This window comes from Miscanthus floridulus, chromosome 4 (genome assembly GCF_019320115.1).
Source record: "Miscanthus floridulus cultivar M001 chromosome 4, ASM1932011v1, whole genome shotgun sequence".
In the NCBI taxonomy this organism is placed as follows: Eukaryota; Viridiplantae; Streptophyta; class Magnoliopsida; order Poales; family Poaceae; genus Miscanthus; species Miscanthus floridulus.
The window spans coordinates 1,423,166-1,440,910 of record NC_089583.1 but is presented as its reverse complement, the minus strand read 5'-3'; the positions used below and the strand labels follow the sequence as shown (position 1 = coordinate 1,440,910).

Below are 17,745 nucleotides of genomic sequence, written 5' to 3'. Positions count from 1 at the left end.
AACATACTTGAACACATGGTTCAGTAGAGGTACTAAGCTGCCACTTCTACATGAAAAACATGGTTATTACACCTAGAACAAGAAAAACAGCAGCAACTACAAGGCACACTGCTATAATTTTTCCAAGGTCTATCAACTTCTGTAGCTTTTCAGCTACTCTATCACTTCCATTCTTCAGAGACACTACATCAGCAAGCAAAGGTGTCAATTCAGTCTTGTTTACTTCCACTACTCCCTCTAAGCGTCCAATTGCAATCTTGATCTGCTCAACTTCATTCATGGAATCCTCTTGCCTAACGCCGGCGTCAGCAGTCCCTCTCTTCTCCACCAATCCCTTGGCAATCAGCAGCTTCTCATACTTGTCGGCAAACAAATACCAAGGGCAAGTTGTAGAGTCCTGCAATTTATATAGTAAGACTACAACAAGAGTATCATCGCTGTTGAACAGGGAGGGAACAATTGAAGAGGTCGGCACTTGCATCTCTCTCATGGAGCTGGCACTTGAAGAAGATGGCCCCCGGGACCTTAGATCCTGGACCCGAAGTGAACTCGAGGATCTCCTCGTCGCATTTAGGGCACGGCACAAGGGGCAGCCCAGTGCGCGCGCCCAATCTCAGGGGCCCAACCCTCTACGCGGATGATGAGCTGCCGAGCGACATCGTAGACTGCGTGGAGGCGCTGCGGACCGAAGAATGCAGGCGCGGGCGGCCGGACCGGAGATAGCGGCCGCGGGCGGCGAGCGGCAAGCGGCGGGCGGCGAGCAGCCTGAAGAAGATTGGGGAAGAGAAGGCCGGAGTACCAACTAATGAACAGAACATTGGCGGGGGCTTTTCTGCTAAATTGGCATGACCTCGCCCTTCATCTGCCACTCTAGCACGGCCACGTCGGATTATGTGGCTGACGTGGCTGCATCTGGACACTGCGTGTGTCACGGAAATAGATCAGGGACCTAGATAGTTGGTTTAATAGTTTGAGGACGTAGATGGGAAGGAGCCAATAGTTTGAGAACCTACAGTGCATTTTACTCTATAAATTATTATCCCTTTGTTTCTCCGTGTTAAGTTGATTGCGTTGCTACGTGAAGTAAAAATTCCATACTCGTTTCTATTTTTGCACACTTTTAACTATTTAACAAGCATAAAACTAAATAAACTATAACTCGGTTATACATGATCCAATGAGCATGAAATTTTCACTATAATTCAATTATATAATAATTATCCCACCATAAAAATTTTACCACAATTGAAACATAGAAACTACAACTTTGAATTAATTACGAAAAATCATAGATCTAAAGCTACAGTTAAAACTTTGTACTAAAGTATACCATATTATATATTTATTGTGTAGATCTACTCATGTGGAGTCCAATAAAATTAGATTTTCCATTTTTTGATATTTCTATGATTTAGTATGATTTTTTGAAAATTTAGGCAAAATAAATAAAAGAGAAGAAGATAAAACCGTCTTGAAACCACCTATAACCAGGCCAGGGAGGTAAAATGAACTGTTTAGGCCCTGTTTGGTTGGGCTTTTGGCTTTGGCTTTTGGTCTCAAAAGCCAAAAGCCCAACCAAAGGGGCTGCTTTTGGAGGGCGCTTTTTCAGAAGCAGCTGCTTTTCCGTAGTTCATTTTTGAAAGCTGGGTTGACCCTGCTTTTGGCTTTTGGCTTTCTGCTTTTCGAAATTGGTGGAATAAAAAGCTCTTCCATAGTTGTTTCAAGAGAGATAAAGATAAAAGGTATATTTTATACTTGTTTAACCAAACAACTTTCAGCTTTTCTACAGCTCACAGCCCACAGCAGCTTTTCCATAGCTCACAACTCACAGCAGCTTTTTCCCACAGCCACAGCTCAACCAAACAGAGCCTTAAAAGGTCGAGGGAGGTGGTTTACCGTTTTTAGAATTGAAAAAAAGAAAATGGACTTTTTTTTCTCTTTGAGGCGAGCCAATTCAGTTGGGTTCCCAAGCGGCCCAATCGATATCACGACCAGGCCTAATGTCTACTGTGCTATAGATTCCAGGTCCAGGAATGAGTAACTTTGGGCCTCTGCGGCCCGCTTACGCACGTGGTTGCCCTGCCCCCCTGTTCTCTCCAACATCTCGCATCGCCCCCAACCGGAACCCTGTCTCTCTGTAGCAGTCAGCACCACCACCACCGCGGCGGCGCGAGCGTCACTGTCGTATCCTGCTCCTTTCCCCTGCGCCGCCGCGAAACAGCCCCCCCTCCGTTCGCCGCCTCCACCGCCGGGCGCCATGGCGGACACGGTGCAGTACCGCCTGGAGCGGATGACCGACGAGCTGGACGACCTGGAGCGCCGGGGCCTCTTCACGCGCGCCGAGCTCTCCGACGTCGTCCGCAAGCGCCGCGACTTCGAGTACCGCCTCCGCCGCCACTCCCCGCTCCGCCAGGACTTCCTCGACTACATCGCCTACGAGCTCCGCCTCGACTCCCTCCGCAACCTCCGCAAGCGCGCCATCATACGCGCCGCCGCTGACGAGGACGACGACGAGGAGGAGCCCCGGCACGAGGTTCGCAGCAGCGACGACGAGGTTGGCGGGAGGAAGAGGAAGAAGGGTAAATCCAAGAAGTGGAAGAAGTCCGTCTCCGACGTCGCCGGCGTCCTCCGCGTCCTCGACATCTACCGGATGGCCACCGTCAGGTTCAAGGGCGACCTCGACCTCTGGTTCCGCTACCTCGAGTTCTGCCGCGACAAGCGACACGGCAGGATGAAGCAGGTATGCCACCTCCAACAGTCCAGCACCAAATCGGTATCTTCAGCATCATTCCCTTGCGAATTGGATGCCTTAATTAATATCTGTATAGTTGGTTGTTAGGTTCAAAGTTCACCTCTGTAACTTGCTGCTGCTCTGCTCGATTTCAACTCGTTTTGGACTATACACTGGCATTGTGCTCTGCTCACAAGAAATCGGGAAAAGATGAGACCTTTCTATGCCCATAATGTGCTATTACAGCTACACATTTACATGGTGTTTGGTTTGTGCTCGGGTAACGTAACTGAAAATGGAATCAATTCACTGGGGTTTGATTGGTGGGATCATTGATTCCAGACTTTGTTTGGAGCGGACGTGGTAACGGTATTGCAGAGAGACATCAGCGATGTTATGAGAAAAAGGTCGAGGAGTGGCGGTATCGGCAATGAATAGAGTGCTATTTGACGGTATCTCATAACAGGAAGGACCGAAACAAGCAGCTGTATCGTCATACAGTCCCGGGAGTAATTAGATTACGTTACATTCCACCAAACCAAACGCTATCTTAGTATGATGACTTGGAGCCACACGCTGTAATCTGGAAAAGTTGCAACCTTTCTATGCTACCCATTTAAGTTCAAGCTTCCATCTCTGTTACTTGCTGTTCCTCTGTTTGATTTCAATATTTGTTACCCTTTACTCTGACATTGATGCTCACAAAAAATCTGGGGAACTTGACACTTTTCTATGCCCATAATGTGCTATTTCAGGATTTCAGCTACACATTTAGTACTGCTTGGGGCTACACACTGTAATTTGGCCAACAAGTTAGCCAATTATAAATTGCATTGCACATTCTTTCAAGTATTTCTAATCGAGTAGGAAAGTTCAATTTTGAGCTATGATCAGATGGAAGACCTTTATTTGCATACACTGGCAAACTCTAATGTTGTTCTGCTCTGTCCTTGTATTTGTCTTCCTACTACAGGTTCTGGCACAAGCTATTCGCTTCCATCCCAAGGTTCCTGGGCTTTGGATCTACGCGGCAGCATGGGAATTCGATCAGAACCTGAACGTTGCTGCGGCACGTGCACTGATGCAGAGCGGTCTCAGGTCTTGTCCTCAATCAGAGGATATGTGGATCGAGTATCTTCGCATGGAGCTTACCTACCTTAACAAGCTCAAGGCTCGGAAGGTTGCTCTTGGAGAGGATGTCAAGACGCTTCAAAAGAGCGATAACGATGCAGGCCAGTGGAAAGAGGAAAACAAGGAACTGTTCATGCCACTGAACGAACAGGGCGAAGATCCCAAGGAGTCGGGCTCGGCTGGAGATGCTCTGGAGGAGAAGGAAGACCTATTTTGGCGTCAAGGATTGTTAATCATTCAGACCATATATCATGGTGCGGTGGAAGCTCTTCCGTCGAGCTTAACCTTGCGGAAGAAGTTCTTGGAGATATTAAACAGTGTTGACTTGGCACATTCTGATGAGTTGAAACTGGAGGTCCTGGATGACCTTAAGAGAGATTTCTCTCATAGCGAGGACTACTGGGATTGGTTTGCTAGGCTTCAGCTAAGCAACTCGAGCAATTCCAGTAATTCAAATAGAAAGGATGCATTGTCGAATAAGTTGAACAGATCAATTCAGGTAAAGGAATTATATCACCGCTTCCATATAAATATAAACCTCCATCATGCAAGCGAAAGAAAATAAAAAGATGAGAATGTAGTTGAATGCACTGTGGCTGTCTTGCACTAATAATTTTTTTCTGTGTCAATTCACTACAGGCAATTCATATATAGATGCAAGGTTTTAATTGTGGTATTGTGTACTCACATGCTTAGTGCATTCTAGTTTGTGTAGGTTTATGCAGTAGATTGTTACCTAATTTGTTTACGAGGTAATTTCTTATAATCTTATTGCATGCTGGTTATGAAAGCTTTCTTTAATGCCTTTGCAATTATAGTATTAGAGCTTGACTAATCTGTACAGCATATTGTGTACCCTTTAAAGCTGTCCTTTTGTAATAGCCGTGTAGTATGTCTGTGTGTTGCAGTTTAGAGCACAATGGTAGTTTTCCCATTTCTCAGCCAGGATCTGGCAGCTACACTGCACACTAGGTCTGATACACCTTTCTGAACATTCTAATCTATATTGTGGTGTGGATTGTAGGTGTACGATGAAGCTGTCAGAAGGCTGCCAAATACCAAAATGTACTCGTTGTATGCAAAGTTTTGGATGGATGTGCTATATCCTGACAGAGAAGATTCCATCACATTATTCCAGGATTCTGAATTTGATGCTTCAGAGTTCACTTCATCCATACTTAAAGTTTATGAAAATGCAGAATCATGTGGGTGTCTTACTGAGGATCTTGCTTGCCAATACATATCACTTTACTTGAAACTGGAAAGACTGGAGGAAGCTAAGACTCTTGCAGAAAAGCTTTGTGATGGTCCTCTTTCAAATGCTGCAAAATTGTGGAGCCTGAGAGCTTCTATGGAGATAAATTCGATTGCAACTGCTCCTGGCAGTTCTCCCTTGAGCAAGGAGAACCTGAGCTCTCTATTTGATCTATTTAGCACTGTGCTTTCTAAGTTGTCTGTAACTGAGGCTGAGGGATTGTGGCATATGGTAAGTTCTTTAGATTAACATCGGCAAACTTTGGTTTTACCTTTACTACTATGACTGTTTGAAATTTTTCGTGATGCATTTCAGGCCATGAAATTGTTTTTCCATGATAAGGTCTTCTTCGAGAAGTTGGTGAAGATTGCAATGCTATCATTAAGTTTGGCAGGTGGCAGCGATTCAGGTGCATCTGTTTCTTCTGCTATCGTTGGGAGGTATTTGCAAAGAGATGGTATGAAGCATGCTAGGAAGATGTACAAGAGGTATGAAAACTAACTGTACACTTGCCATGTTGCATACAGTATTTAATTGTGTGCTCTCGCATGATAATGTTCTTCAATTATCATTTCGAGCCAGCCTATGTAGATAATATTGACACGGTGAACTAGCATTTTAGATTTCAGAGCAGATGCCATTCATCTGGCTGCTTCTTTTGTGTGTCATTGAAATAACAATTGTTCTATGCATAGTTTGTTATTTAAATATTTGTATATGTAGTAATTGGCTTGATAGGCCATTATCTGTATCGTTCCATCTTTCTCCACAGTCCTTTCCATTGCTTGTGATTCAAGTTAAAAAAAGAAAAATGTAACTGCATTCCATATTGCCTCCATAGTGTTGGGACCTGATGACACCTTGGCCTTTGCTTGTTGGATCCAACACAGATTGCTTGCTTTACCTCGGCCAAGCCTCAAGTTCATGCTGTACTGCATAGAGCTGGAGGCGAACCTTGCATCGCTCGGAGACAATGGCGCCCTCACAAATGCTCGACGGTTATATGATTCAGTGCTCGACCTGTATCCCCAGGAAAGTGAAGTATGGAGAAACTACTACAACCTGGAGCTGAAGGTGAGACCGCACATTACTACTATATATATGTTGCCACATTTCATAAAAGTCTAAAATGCTTGCCATCTTATCTCGAGTCACCGACATGCCGCTCTTGATTGTATTACCAGATGGGAACATCAGAGTCTGCCAACGCCGTGTACTCGCGTGCTCGCAAGGTGCTCGGTGACTCCACTGCCCTGACCGCTCCCTGGAGCTAGCTAAGCTAGCAGCATGCAATGTATTCCAACATGTAATGCATTTTTTGTTTGGATCTGATTTTGAATCCTCTCTGTGAGCATGTTTAGTTTGGGTCAGCAAGTAATTAAGCTGACGCATCAGAATTTTGGCCCTAAATCAGTGGGGTGGTAATTTGTGACTTGCAATATGCTGGTGTGCTGCAGCTGCTCGTCCACCTCGTCGTCGTTCTCCCTGTCCCTTTTCTCCTTGTTGAGCAGTAATAGCTGGACTGTTGGTGTTGGTGATGCTTTACTTTCCGTAGCTGAGTGGCTATGGAGTACCAGTTAAGGATGGCAACGGAGATGTACCCGTCAGGTATCGCCGGAACGTTCTCTTCCCCGCTATGGAGAATTTATCCCGTTTTTGTCCCCGTTAACTGTTTCGGATATAGATTCTTGCCTATCCCCGTACCCGTCGGGCATCGGTTGGGTAACAGATACCCGACGGGTACTACATACTCGATAAACAAGGACATTTGGGGTCGCAGCTTAGCAATCGGAGACGTTTCTTCTTCACCCGGGTATAAGTGTCGGAGTCTCGGAGATGCTGAGGAGAAGGAGCGAGGTTGCGAGGAGGACGAGCAAAGGTGGCAGAGAGATCGAACTGAGAAAGCGAGGGGCACGAGCGCTCGTGAGGCAAGCGTGCTTGTGCTGCTGGCGGAGATGATGAGGAAAAATTGAACTAGAGTTCCTAAAACACATAAACTATATATATGATTGTTCAGATTTGGGCCAAAATACCTATGTTGAGCTTCTTTAGGCCTAATACTCGCATGACAGCTCAAATAGTCGGGTTCCCCAACGGGTAACGGGGACGGATAAACAGGGAACGTTCCCGTACCCGCTATACTCATCGGGGATGGATTCTTGCCCATTTAGATATCCGCGGGTAAAGATATGATTCCATCCACATCCCCTAATGGATCAAATACCGGTCAGGTATCGGGTATCAGGGTCTTTAGTAACAGTGTGAATTGCAACGTGAACAAATTCCTTTGAGAGGTGATATGCATTATTGCTCGCTTTGCATGGACCAGAGACGCAGATAAACAGTGTCCATCGACCCGTCTTTGTCGTGGCAATAACTAATGGGAGCTGAATGCTGATGGATGGGATATATGTACAGCTCCAGCTAACCCTGGGCAAAAATAACCGAGAACCGAACCGAAATAACCAAAACCGAAACCGAATTAACTGAAACCGGAAATTTTGGTTCCTAGTTCGGTTCCCAATTCTCATGAATCGAAATAATATCGGGTAATTCGGTTCCAGACCTCGGTTAACCAAACAGAACCGAAGAACCGAATCCGTACATATTAGCCCAATAGCAAAAGAACCGAACTGTATGGCTTATGTAATGTATGGCTCGGTTTTTATTTTTCTCCTTTTCTTCTCTTCTGTTTCGCTGATGTAATGTATGGCTCGGTTAGTTCGGTTCTAACCGAACCGAACGGTTTTGGTTAACCGATTGCCCAGGGTGAGCTCCAGCCATCAGTCAATCAAACAACACTACACATTAGCCAAAAAGATGGGAACACCGACTAAGCTGCCGCCGCTGCTCACAGCCGTGTGTCTCGTCGTCGTCGCGGCCGCCGGAGTGCCGTGCCGCCCTGGTCGCCAGAATGGATAAGGAGAGGGGGGTGGGGGGGGGGGGGGGGGGAGAGGGAAGGGATAAGAGGGGAGGGATCTAGGGAGAGGAGTTTGGGCCAATGGGAGAGCTCCATTTTGAAGACACGGATCGCTGACGTGGTTAGGGAGTTTGTCGAGTGTCCTAGGTCTGATTGCCGAGTGCCAGATAAGGGGCACTCGGCAAACCTATTTTTTTTCCATTTTCCTTCTCCTTTTCCGTAACATGTTTTTCTAAATTTGTTCCGATGTACTTTAAAAATACCTTGTCAAATTCACTCAACAATATATATTTGATTTTTCTAGAAATATTACTCCATTATTTTATGAAATTTAATTTATATCAATTAAAATTCTATAATTACACTTAATAAATTAAAATTATCAAACGGATCCAAAAATTTACCAAAATTTCACATGTAACAATCTCTGTTCTCTATTGCCTATACAAAAAGTTTTGAAGTCAAACCCCAATTGGACCATCAATTTGACTCCAAATCTTATTGAATCCTTATCAACGCTACGATTCTTCTTCGGAGATGCTTCGGTTTGTAAGCATCGTACGTGAAAAATTATGCGAAACCTTCTTAATTTTTTACCACAGCCTCCACATATGATATCATGAGATCTTGACAAATCTCATGATTTTCAAACTTCGTTTGTTTTTTTTAGAATTTAAAAATCATTCGGCCACACGTTCGTGGTTGTGTTTCCTGAACAAGATGTTCGAAATTTCTTTTCATTTTCCGGGTAAGGCCTCACACTGGACTTAATAACATGAATATCATTTTTCTACTCATTTTATTCTATTATTTGAATCACTTGCAGTTCAAATTTGGCTTATACCAAAAAAATTCCTTGAAATACAATAAATTAATTAAATATAGCAAACAGATCAAAAAATATACCAAATCTTAACATGGAGTACCACATGTTGTATGTGGAGTGTAGAAAAAGTTTCAAGGTCAGAAGAAAAAAAACTTATTTATTTGCCAAGTGCAAAAAAAAACACTCGGCATACTTATTTCTTTGTCGAGTGCAAAAAAAAAAAAAACTTGGCAAACTTATTTCTTTACCGAGTGCTAATAACGGACACTCGGCAAACTCCTAATGGCCGGCACACTAACTGATGGATGTTCACGTGGCGGTTTGTTGCCGAGTGTTTCTGTTTTGCCAAGTGTTTTTTCTTAGTTTGCCGAGTGTTTTTTTTCAGCACTCGGCAAAGAGTCTGTTTGCCGAGTGCCATTATTTTGCCAAGTGTGTTTTTGGCAGCACTCGGCAAATAGCTTGTTTGTCGAGTGCCCGATAGAATACACTCGACAAATATTTTTGCACTCGACAAATCTGCTGTTTCCGACAGTGATGCATGCACGAGCATGACTGATAGCAAGCAAGCAGGAAAGAAAGCCTTGTTATAGTAAAAATCATATATGCAAGTAGCAGAGGAAAAAGCTAGAGTTTTTTCCTGTGTGTTATTAAGAAAGATGCTTCAGACCTATATATCACTAAAAAATTCAAACACATTCTAGTGCTATGACATTTTTTTTTATCTCCCAAGCTATTCCGTCTGCCTCCCGTCTGATTTTTATCGTTTAACAGCCCTGACCTGTGGGTCGTCCAAAATGCTCTCCTGTGGCCGGCGAGCACGAGGTCTCTCTTCTCTCTCATGTGTCATGGTCGCCAAACATTTGTCAGATCGAATCGAAGTAAATGCAGGCTTATTAATAATCACCGGCACCAGGGCCTTGTTTAGATACCCTCAAAATTCCAAGTTTTTTCACTCTCTCTCCATCACATCAATTTTTAACTGTTTGCATGGAGCATTAAATGTAGGTAAAAAAATAACTAATTGCACAGTTTAGTTGGAAATCACGAGATGAATCTTTTGAGCTTAGTTGGTTCACGATTGGACAATATTTACTAAATAAGACGAAAGTGCTACTATTCATCGGTTTGAAATTTTTTTCAGACCCAGGTACGGTAGTAGCTGGTAGCAGACACGCGCACGGCGCACCTGCTGGTAGGCGTAGGCGTAGGCGAGCGCCCGCTCCCGGCGTGCGGCGGCGTCGTGACGGCGTGCGCCCTCGGCCCTGGCGTCCTCCAGGGTGCGGCTACTGCTGTCCGAGGCACCGGAAGGGCTCCTCCCGCCGCCGTTATCCTCGCCTCTTCCGAACCTGCCTCTGCTTCTGCTTCTCTGCCGCAGCAGCAGGTCTGCCACCTCGCCGTCGTCACTGAAGTCGTGGTCGCCCTGCAATGCCAGCTCGACGCATGGTGGACGCCCCGCTGCTCCTAGCACGGTGGAGCGGCTGGCTGGCGGTGTCGGCGGCGGGAGGAGGAGCGGGTGTTCGGTGACGAAATCTCCTCTACTCTTTGTGGACGACGAAGTCAGTAACTAAAGGTACTACGACTGCCACCGGCCGCGCGCCCTGCCGCCGGCGAGCAGAGCTAGCAGCGAACGCTCGCGAGCTCCGCGACCTCCTCGCCGTCGCCGCGCTTCCCTTCGCCAAGCAGGAGGCAGCGCCTGGGGAAGCCACCTGCCGCCCGCCGGGATCTAGGCTGGGAGAGCCGTCGTGCCCTCCGGCCTCCGCCGAGCGCCGCACGGTGCGCTGGCCGAGCCCGCGGGCGTTCGCTGGAGCCCGAGCCCGCAAGCACAGCACGGCCACGGTGGAGACGGCCGCGGCTGCGGAGGGCGCTCGCAGCGCAGACGCGGAACTCCGGGTTGCGGCGCGCGGTCCGCCGGCGGCTCGGGACGGGGTGGCGCGGCTCAACGTCGGTGAGGCAGTAATGGAGGCGGCGAGGTGGAGGACGCGCAGTCCTGCTGCTTTCAGAGCTCCCCGTCAGGCCTCACCGTCGCCACCGCGAGCGAGCCCACCGCCGGAGTGGAGGTAGCTGAGGAACACGGCGATGGGACACGAGGGTATTTTCGATTTTTTTCACCTTTGTTTGACAACGGGCTTGTTTAGTTACCACCCAAAATGCTAAATTTTTCAAGATTCCCCGTCACATTGAATCTTTAGACACATACATGAAGTATTAAATATAAATAAAAAATAAAACTAATTACACAATTTAGACAAAATCCACGAGACGAATCTTTTAAGCCTAATTAGACTATGATTGGACACTAATTGTCAAATAACAACAAAAACGCTACAGTACTCATTTTACCAAATTTTTTTGATCTAAACTGGGCCAACCTCAGAGGCGAAAGTGGACGGAATCGTAACAGCAGGGTGCGTTTGAAGTTTTTAGGGGTCACGTAGGTGTAGATAATCTTTCGTGATGACGTACAGGAAAAAGGCTCAAAAAGCTACTGCCAGTAGAAATGATTATGAGCAGCGCAATGCAACTCCCATCCATGTGGGTCCACCCACCACCCATACACACCACACCAAACCCCAGTACACCGACATCTCACTAAACTTTCGGACCGACCACGCACTCGCTGTCTCGCTGTCCAATCCAACCAATCATCGCTGTCCAAGATTCTCCTGCTGCTCAGCTCCACCGGTCATCGTCAACAGGTTGCTCACCAAACCCATGGGGATCCAACCACCGCAACCACTACGGCGACGACCCACCCTCCGGTCATCCTCCTCGCCGTCGCCGCACCGGAGCTGGACTTGGACCCTCCTGACCCCGCCGACCCTCCGGACGACGAGTCTCCGCCGCCGTCACCACCGGGCGCGGGCGCGAGCGCGTCGACGCCGTTCCCATCCGTGGTGACATACACATCGAGCTGGACGGTGGCGTCGGTGCCGTTGATCCCCTGGGGCGTCTTCCACAGCACGTACCCGGTGGCCATCCGGAACGTCCCGGTGCCGCCGACGACGGGGATCTCCCTCACATCCTCCCCGGTGTCGTCGCGGCCCATCACGGCGAGCGTGCTCCCGTTGTGGGCGCCCGACGTGAGCAGCAGGTTGGCGCACACCATCAGCGCCGCGCCAGACTGCGACGCCAGCATGTAGATGCCCTGCATGCGGCCCAGCTCCGCGGACGTCGGCGAGGACGTCGCCGTCAGCGGGTCGTCGATCACCGTCGTGTCGCCGAACGTCATGCCTAGCGTCGGGGCCGTCAGGGTGGAGCCCGGACCCTTGATCACCTTCACCGCCGTTGGGTTGCTGCCCGACGTGATGTCGTGCATGAAGAAGCTCAGGTGGGTGGTGCCGTTGCTGTCCGCCGCCAGCGTCATGACGGCGGACATGGAGAGGAGGAGGGGGAGGAGGAGGAGGACGGGCGCGGTGCTGGTGGCCATGGCGCACGGCCGCTAGCCGCGTCAAGGAATGTGCGTGGTTGCGGCCGATGTACGTGCTGCTAGCTAGCTTGTGATAAGGGTGGCCGGAATGGAAATAGATTAGCTAGCTGCTTGTGTTATGTATGGGCGAATCGGAGGTGGTGCTGGTTGTTGGGTTAGTTTAATTAGGAACGAAGAGGACATATGATGGATGATTTAGATGCCATTGACAGCATGTGCAGCCTGCCAGCAGCACTGTGTAGGCCTCTACTGACTACTAGATCTCTTTCTGTCGCTCTGCATGCAGGTCAATTAGCTAGTGTGATGGTTGTTGAGCTAGTAGTGATTTGTAGTAGCAGTAACCAGTAACCAAACCAACAAATCCGAAGATAGATGGATCGACTCGATCGATGCAGGAGCTGTTGAGCTCACCTACCACTATACGACTAGTACGACATGTATGTTGAGTAAGATCGAGATGGATGGATGGGCAGGGCACAAGGGCATTGCTTGCTTGCTTTGTGCGCTAGCTCATCCCTCCACGTCCATGTCCATGTCCATGTCCATGTCCATGTCCATGTCCATGTCTTCACGTTCGCTTTTTTTTTTAATTTATTTTTTAGGGTGACTCTATACATCTGTTGACAGACTTGACAACTAAAAATCTATCAAATTTTTGACAAATTAAAAGCTGCCACATCTGCTAGAAAAACTGACAGACGCTACAAAGGAAAATCTATCAGATTTGCATAACAGGGTTCAATACCCAAACAGACAAGAACCAAAACCCGTTAACAAACGCTACAAGAAATGTGCCGATTTATGACAATTCATTTAAGTCATAATATATGGAATTTTTGTCACATATCAACATTTGTGACACCAGCATGACGAAAAAACGTGTGTCAAAAACCACGCGTCTTAAACCATGTTTTGTGACGTTTATATGTTCACATCATACATCTATGACATTGGTTTTGAAGTCACAAAGCTTTATGGCATTTGATTTTAAGTCACAACTTACGCCATACCACATAACAGGATCATTCCAATTTGCATTTCATTTTTTAGCCCAAATTTTAATTTGCATATCTCATCTATATTCAAATTACACAATCTTGAGCAAATCCCAGGTAGCAAAAAAATTATAATATCAAACTTGGTAGTAATATACATCATACATCACGCTACATCTAAGTCACAAGTCCAAAATGACACCAACAACATACATTTCTTCTTGAACATTCATCAAACTAAAAGAAGAGTTGTAGCTACACCTAAACATACATTACTGAAGCTTTTCACTTCACTGAGATACCTTCTAGGCCAAACTATTAACCTCTAAGGCAGCACCTTGCAACCACAAACTACAAACATTAGTCAAAGATATAAAGATTCGAGTCAGCTCTAGGTTCATGCATATGTATTGGACAACATCAAGCTCCTAGGTCAGCATATATCAACATACATTACATTGCAATTTTTCTAGTTGAAGGAAATTTAGATATGAGCATAGGAAAAATTTAGATATGAATCATACCATAACGTCTAAAAGTCATCCCAAGATCTGAGCATAGGTAAAAATTTTGCTCTATTTGCAAATTAGTTTTTTAGAAGTGCGTTTAGAAATGAATAAGCTAAGAAACAGTACATGAAATCAATATATGGATGGAAACAGTACATTTTCATGAGCACAAAAGTTCAAAACTGCATGCAGTGTACTATCATGCATCCACAATTGTTACTTAAAATAGGCATCATCCACACTTGTTACTTAAAATAGGCATCTTTACCCATGTGTAACTGAAGTCACCTCTACTATTAACTTAAAGAGACGAAAGCAAGTTCATGAAAATCTAAAAATTGTCATAACTCATATACAAATGTGAATTAGGACATGGTGTGGTTTAAATTATCTAACATGTGGCCTTTACTACAAAATATGTGCTTCAATTACTTGAGCCAAATATATCATAATAAGCTGCCATTTAAACTAGGGTCAAATAGCCGCCAGAGAATGCTAGAGATGGCTGGCGAGCTATGCCTTCGGGAGACGAGCGGGGAGGTTACCGGGAGCTGTTGAACCCATGCCTCTCCGGACTGACAGTCCAGAGCACACGGGATGGTTGCCGAGCAGCGATGAATCCATGCCGCTCTGGTTAGACAGTCTAGAGCACACCGAATAGGATGACTCTGTCAACCTTGCGGTGTCCCTAAGCTTCGGCGTTGCTCTATCTTCAGAAACATTTTCTAGTACCTTTTATGTGCACCATCCTTGTGGATGACCACGCTTATTGAAATTTGTATGTGGAGGGCTTTCTCCCACAGAGAGGCCATAGATGTGTATACTAGCTAGAGAGAACGAAGTGAGAAATAAACAACAAGAGGGTGGCAAGACTTTGGCTGTTGAGAGGCTAGCTCCCGGCCGAGGACCATTTTATAGGGGCTAGCAGTCGTGGTACTTTTTTTGTTTTTGAACTAAAGTTGTCGGGGTAGGTGGGAGCAGTGCTCCTGCTATGGTGATCAGCGAGAGTACTGTTGGCCTGTGAGGAGCATCTAGACATCATTATTGGTTCTAGTTTAAAAACCGACAGTGAAGGTTGCCTTCTATGCCGGTTCTGGGAACCGACAGTGATGGGCCCTGCCATGGTGACATCCAGCAGCTGGGCTGCCTGCCATCGCAGCCTTATTATAAAAAAAATTCGAGCCAAGGATTCGAACACAGGTCTCGGAGTTCTTAGTTTAGAGCCTTAACTACTACACTAGAATAGGGATTACGTTAGAATTTGTTGTACGTTTTGTTTTATCCCGTCGTAACACACTACTACTACATAATAAATGAAAAATAAAAAAAAGTTTGGCCCGCCTGGGATAGGTAGTTCGGTTAGATTGGTTTTATTTTTTCTGTTTATCACATTGTAACGCATTACTAAATAATAAATGCAAAATTAAAATTTTTTGGCCCGCCTAGGATTCAAGCGTGGGTCTCGGAGTACAGAGTGCATGGCCTTAACCGCTGAGCTAGGATAGAGAGTTCGGTTAATTTGCTTTTCTTTTATTTATTTATTAATATAAATAATGCTGTTAGTTTATATTCTAAAATAAGACAAAAATTTATGCTTTGATTATTTAATTCTATGATAACTAATTAATGGTCAATAATTATCAATAGTGTTTGTGAACATCATCTCAATATTTGATTACATAGTCAATAATTAAATTATAGAGATGCGCACAAAATATAAATTAGATATTCAGTGTGAATTACTGATACAACGTCTGAATAATGATTACATAGTTAATAATAATAATCTAACTATCTTCATCGGGTCCAACAATGAGGGCCTCATCGTGATCACATTGGACGTAAGCAGGTTCATCACCCTCTTCAAGGATAGGTAGGGGTACATTCTCCCCGAATGCAGGTATTTTCTGATAGCCCCTGTAGTCATCTTTGTCTGTCACTCCATCGACACCGACAATCTTCATTTTTCCTTCTAGGACTACTTTTAGCTTTGCTTTGTCTTGTTGTCCCTAGCATAGAAGATTTGCATAACGTCTTTTGTAAGGACGAAGGGGTCGTCTCTGTATGCGGTCTTGGTGAGATCAACGGTAGTGAACTCTTCTCTGTCGGTGGTGATTTCCTCGAGCCGGACCCACAGGCAGTGAAAAAGAGCTGCCTTCAATCGACCGTAGTCCAGCTCCCATATCTCCTCTAGAAAACCATAGTACATCGCCTGCAGATTGCTGTTTTCATTGCGAGCATCGAAACAAACACCACTGTTTTGGTATGTGCTCTTTCCATCTTGCTTTTTTGTGTAAAATGTAAATCCATTGATCTCATACCCTTGGTACTTAAGCAATGTACTCGAAGGTCCCTTGGCTAAGATATCCGACTGATTACCCAATGTTGTTCCAATCAAGCGGCATCGCAACTAGCTGACAAATTTCTCCTTATGTTTTTTTATCAAGCCAAGCCTGCGACCTGCTCGGATACAAAGTTTGCAGTGATTGCCTATGCTCATCAATGTATGGCAACACATCCTCTGCTTGCTGGAGAACAGCGAACTGTGCCTGTCTGAAAGAAACGGGGTCGTCTACTATGATAGATTTCTCTCTGATCGTTCCTTTGCCACCTAGTCTTCCCACGTGACGAGATTCTAGAACTCTGACCCTATTGATGTCTAGATAATATGTGCAGAACTCAATGGCCTCCTCCATTGTTCATCCTTCTACCATGCCTCCTTCTGGCCTGAATTTGTTCCTAACATACCTCCTAAAAACTTTCATCAACCTTTGGAAAGGGAAGATCTGATGCAGGTACATTGGGCCAAGGGCTCTAATTTGGTCAACAAGATGAACGAGTAGATGCTCTGAGATATCAAAGTAAGTCGATGAGAAATACATCTCAAGCCTAACGAGAGTTTTGGCTATGTCCCGCTGCAGCTGGTCCAGCGTGGACACATCAATGACCTTTTTTGAGATCGAGTTAAAGAATGAGCACAACTTTATGATTGGGGCACCGACCTTTGGGGGAGGATACCACACAGGGCAACAGGGAGCAGTTGAGTCATAATGACATGACAGTCATGGGCCTTCATACAGCCATAGTTGAACTTGAGTTCTTTTATGTTCACTAGCCTCTTCGGGTTCACACAGTAGCCCGTCGGGACTTTAAGTTCATTAAAAAAGAAATAAGCGCACGCTTTTCTTCCTTCTTCAAGGTCCACGACGCAACCGGAAGTTCGAACTGGCCATCCTCTAACGCAACGGGGTGCAGTTCATTTCTAATTCCCAAGTGTTGCATGTCCAGGCATGTGGCTAGTGAATCCTTCGATGTCCCCCGGTGTCCATCAATGAGTTAAGCGTGTTACCACACACATTTCTAATAATGTGCATGTGATCAAGACAGTGGCGTACACTCAGCACTGGTCAGTAAGATAGTTTCCAGAAAACCAATTTTTTCTTCTAGATGCTCCCATCAGGCGTTGCTACTGCATTGACCCCCTTCTCAAGAACAACCTCTAGTTTGTTGACTTCTCGAAGTATCGCAGGCCCGTCTCGATATTTTGGAGGTAAACGTTTCTCAATAGTCTCGTCAAAATCTTTTCTGTTCCTACATGAAGGGTGATCCTTAGGTATGAACCTACGGTGTCCCATATAAACTATCTTTGAGTTCTTTGGCACATGTACCGCATCGGTGTCATCCAAGCACTCGACACATCTAGTATAGCCTTTGTCTTCTCTCCGGACAAGAAACCTTGACCTGGCAGGTCAGTGATTGTAGCGATAAGTACTGCCATGATCGTGGCATGTTCCTTTTTGTACTCGTCCCAAACATCCTCGACACCCTTTTCAAACATCTCCACTAGTTCATCGATCACTGGTTCTAGAATCACATCGATGTCATTCCCATGTTGTCTTGGCCCTTCGATCAGTAATGGTATCTAGATGTACGACCGCTTCATATAGAGCC

The 17,745-nt window shown here is 45.7% G+C and overlaps 2 protein-coding genes across 3 annotated transcripts; one reads left to right on the top strand and one right to left on the bottom strand.

Moving 5' to 3' along the window:
- The first annotated feature begins 2,125 nt into the window (after nucleotides 1–2,125).
- LOC136550759 (uncharacterized) lies at nucleotides 2,126–6,652 on the top strand. 2 transcript variants are annotated; one of them, XM_066542357.1, is made up of 7 exons: nucleotides 2,126–2,740; nucleotides 3,705–4,361; nucleotides 4,887–5,348; nucleotides 5,433–5,605; nucleotides 6,008–6,191; nucleotides 6,302–6,423; nucleotides 6,575–6,652. In XM_066542357.1, the coding sequence occupies exons 1-6, from the start codon at nucleotides 2,258–2,260 to the stop codon at nucleotides 6,389–6,391; spliced, it is 2,049 nt and encodes a 682-aa protein (XP_066398454.1). In that variant the 5' UTR covers nucleotides 2,126–2,257; the 3' UTR covers nucleotides 6,392–6,423; nucleotides 6,575–6,652. The 2 variants fall into 2 exon arrangements, with proteins under 2 accessions (XP_066398454.1, XP_066398453.1); XM_066542356.1 differs by lacking the exon at nucleotides 6,575–6,652 and having other exon boundaries at nucleotides 6,302–6,542.
- A 4,520-nt stretch (nucleotides 6,653–11,172) lies between these two features.
- On the bottom strand, nucleotides 11,173–12,578 carry LOC136550758 (dirigent protein 1-like). Its single transcript, XM_066542355.1, has one exon. The coding sequence runs from the start codon at nucleotides 12,288–12,290 to the stop codon at nucleotides 11,565–11,567; it is 726 nt and encodes a 241-aa protein (XP_066398452.1). The 5' UTR covers nucleotides 12,291–12,578; the 3' UTR covers nucleotides 11,173–11,564.
- Nucleotides 12,579–17,745: the final 5,167 nt, after the last annotated feature.